Genomic DNA, 2543 nt, shown 5'->3' with positions numbered 1-2543 from the left:
TCTCTCTCTCTCTCTCTCTCTCTCTCTCTCTCTCTCTCTCTCTGTCTCTTATTGCTTCCTCCGTAAGTACCACCAAATAAACCACTCTTCTTTTTCATTTTCTTCAGCATACAGAACGCGAATTCACTCTCAAATTCTCTGCAATTGAGATCTACAATGAAGCTGTGAGGGATCTCTTAAGTGGGGATAACAACCCACTGAGGCTTCTTGATGATCCAGAGGTACACATTACTTGTTTTTCGATGTTATGATATACACTCTATCATATATTGTTAGACCCACTCATTTCCATCCGCTTGCTTTACCAGAGAGGAACCGTCGTTGAGAAACTTATTGAGGAGACCATCCAGGACAGAACACATTTAGAGGAACTTCTTACAGTCTGTGAGAGTGAGTAACACGCCAGGCTTACAATTGTTTCGGTTAATTTGAACGTTAACTAATGTATCAGTTTTGTTGCAGCTCAGAGGAAGATTGGAGAAACCTCTTTGAATGAAACTAGTTCAAGATCACATCAAATACTCCGGCTGGTACTCTCAATCAATCCATCCCTTTTTGTTTGATTCCAACTTTTCATTCTCGCTATGCTAAACGATGCATTTCTTGCAGACGATCGAAAGTACTGGTCGAGAATATTCTCCTGACAACTCCAGCACTCTTGCAGCGTCTGTGGTATTGTACAATTACAATCATTAATTACTGTTTTAGATTTGATTGAGCTTTTAACCTTTTTTCTTTCTCTGATGACAATTGTTTTTGATTCTTTGCCTCTCAAGTGCTTTGTTGATCTCGCTGGAAGTGAACGTGCTTCTCAGACTTTATCTGCTGGGACAAGATTGAAAGAAGGTTGTCATATAAACAGGAGTTTACTTACTCTTGGAACAGTCATCCGCAAACTAAGGTTCGGTTATATGTCATTAGGAAAATCCTCTTCTACCAAAATTGTGGTATTTTAACAGACAGTGTAATTATTTTGAAGTGCAGTAAAGGTAAAAACGGGCACATACCGTTTCGAGACTCAAAGCTTACTCGGATCCTTCAGAACTCTTTGGGAGGAAATGCAAGAACAGCTATCGTATGCACTATGAGCCCTGCACGTAGCCATGTTGAACAGTCGAGAAACACCCTTCTCTTTGCAATCTGCGCTAAAGAGGTGACGACAAATGCTCAGGTCAATCTGGTTGTGTCTGAGAAGGCTTTGGTGAGGCAATTGCAAAAAGAACTGGCTCGAATGGAGAATGAGTTGAAAAATCTAGGATCTGCTTCTGGAGACTCTGACTTCTATTCTTTGCTGAAACAGAAAGAGGAAGTGATTGCAAAAGTGATTCCACTGATCTCTTGAATGCTTCTTTATTACATTGCTCTCCTTTTCCCACTAAGAAGTCTATTTAACACTTTGAAACTTCTGACCATAAACTGCAGATGGAGGAACAAATGAAAGAATTAAAATGGCAACGTGATGTAGCTCAATCCCAGGTAGAGAATTTACTTAAATCATCAGCAGAAGAGCGGTCTTCTAGGATGGATGAACAATCCATGTTTAGCTCCATGGATTTTGATGCCGATCTCCGAAGAAGAAGCTATGATTTAACAGATCTTGGAGAACCTATCAATAACTTAACCAAGAGGAACTTTGAGTTTTTGGAAAATACTGAAGAAGATGATTTCCTGCTTGATGATAATACGCCTCAATTTCCGAGGCATAACCTGTACGATGGCTGGGAGGAGATGGTTCAAATAACTGACGAAAAACTGGAAGATGTGTGCAAAGAAGTTAGATGCATTGAACCTGAAGCTGAGCTGAGTAGTGGACAACCAGCAGCAGTCAAAAGCCATGTCTCACTAGACGACATAGTGGATAAGAAAGCTATCTCTGAGTTTCTCTCACCTAGGAAGGAAGAAACATTACCAACTCTAGAATACGAAGAAAGCTATAACTCTATGGGTAATGTGAGAGCCGAGAATGAAGACGTGGAACTTAGCACACCTACAGAAAAGGAAGAACCTTTATCAGCTCTGGAATACGAACAAAACTATAACTCTTCTACGGGTAATGAGAAAGCTGAGAATGAAGACATGGATATAAGCACACCTGCAGAAAAGGAAGAAACTTTATCAGCGCTGGGATACGAACAAAGCTATAACTCTTCTACGGGTAATGAGAAAGCCGAGAATGAAGAAATGGAGATTAGCACACCTGCAGAAAAGGATTATGTTGACTTATCCTTGAAAACTATAGATGTAGAGTTGTGTCTAAACGCTAAGCCTGAGATATATGACTTAAATTTAAAGAATTCGGATTTGGAAGAAAATGTTCAGTCAGAACAACAATCAAATGAAGACTGTGAATTGATTTCACTCCCTACGAAGAAGCAACCAGAAGAGACAGTCGAAGTGGAGTTAACACCCGATGATGCTAAGTTAGATGAGGATGCGACATCTGGAGATAAGTGGGAGAGAGAACTGCATCAAGACACCAACAGAGATTACAACGAATCATCTGTCTGCAAAAATATTGGGACAGATGATATTGACAACAACAC

General features: G+C 40.1%; 1 protein-coding gene across 1 annotated transcript; it reads left to right on the top strand.

The window, feature by feature from the left end:
* On the top strand, nucleotides 81-2541 carry LOC104728660 (kinesin-like protein KIN-7I; the record flags this gene model as incomplete). The annotated part of the gene is made up of 7 exons (XM_010447615.1): nucleotides 81-221; nucleotides 309-390; nucleotides 463-530; nucleotides 610-672; nucleotides 777-901; nucleotides 985-1321; nucleotides 1423-2541. Coding segments are annotated over 7 exons (1935 nt in total), but the record flags the coding sequence as incomplete, so codon positions are not given.

The sequence above is a fragment of the Camelina sativa genome, chromosome 11, assembly GCF_000633955.1.
Source record: "Camelina sativa cultivar DH55 chromosome 11, Cs, whole genome shotgun sequence".
NCBI lineage: Eukaryota > Viridiplantae > Streptophyta > Magnoliopsida > Brassicales > Brassicaceae > Camelina > Camelina sativa.
The sequence above is the reverse complement of the archived record's forward strand: the minus strand, read 5'-3'. Positions and strand labels throughout refer to the sequence as shown.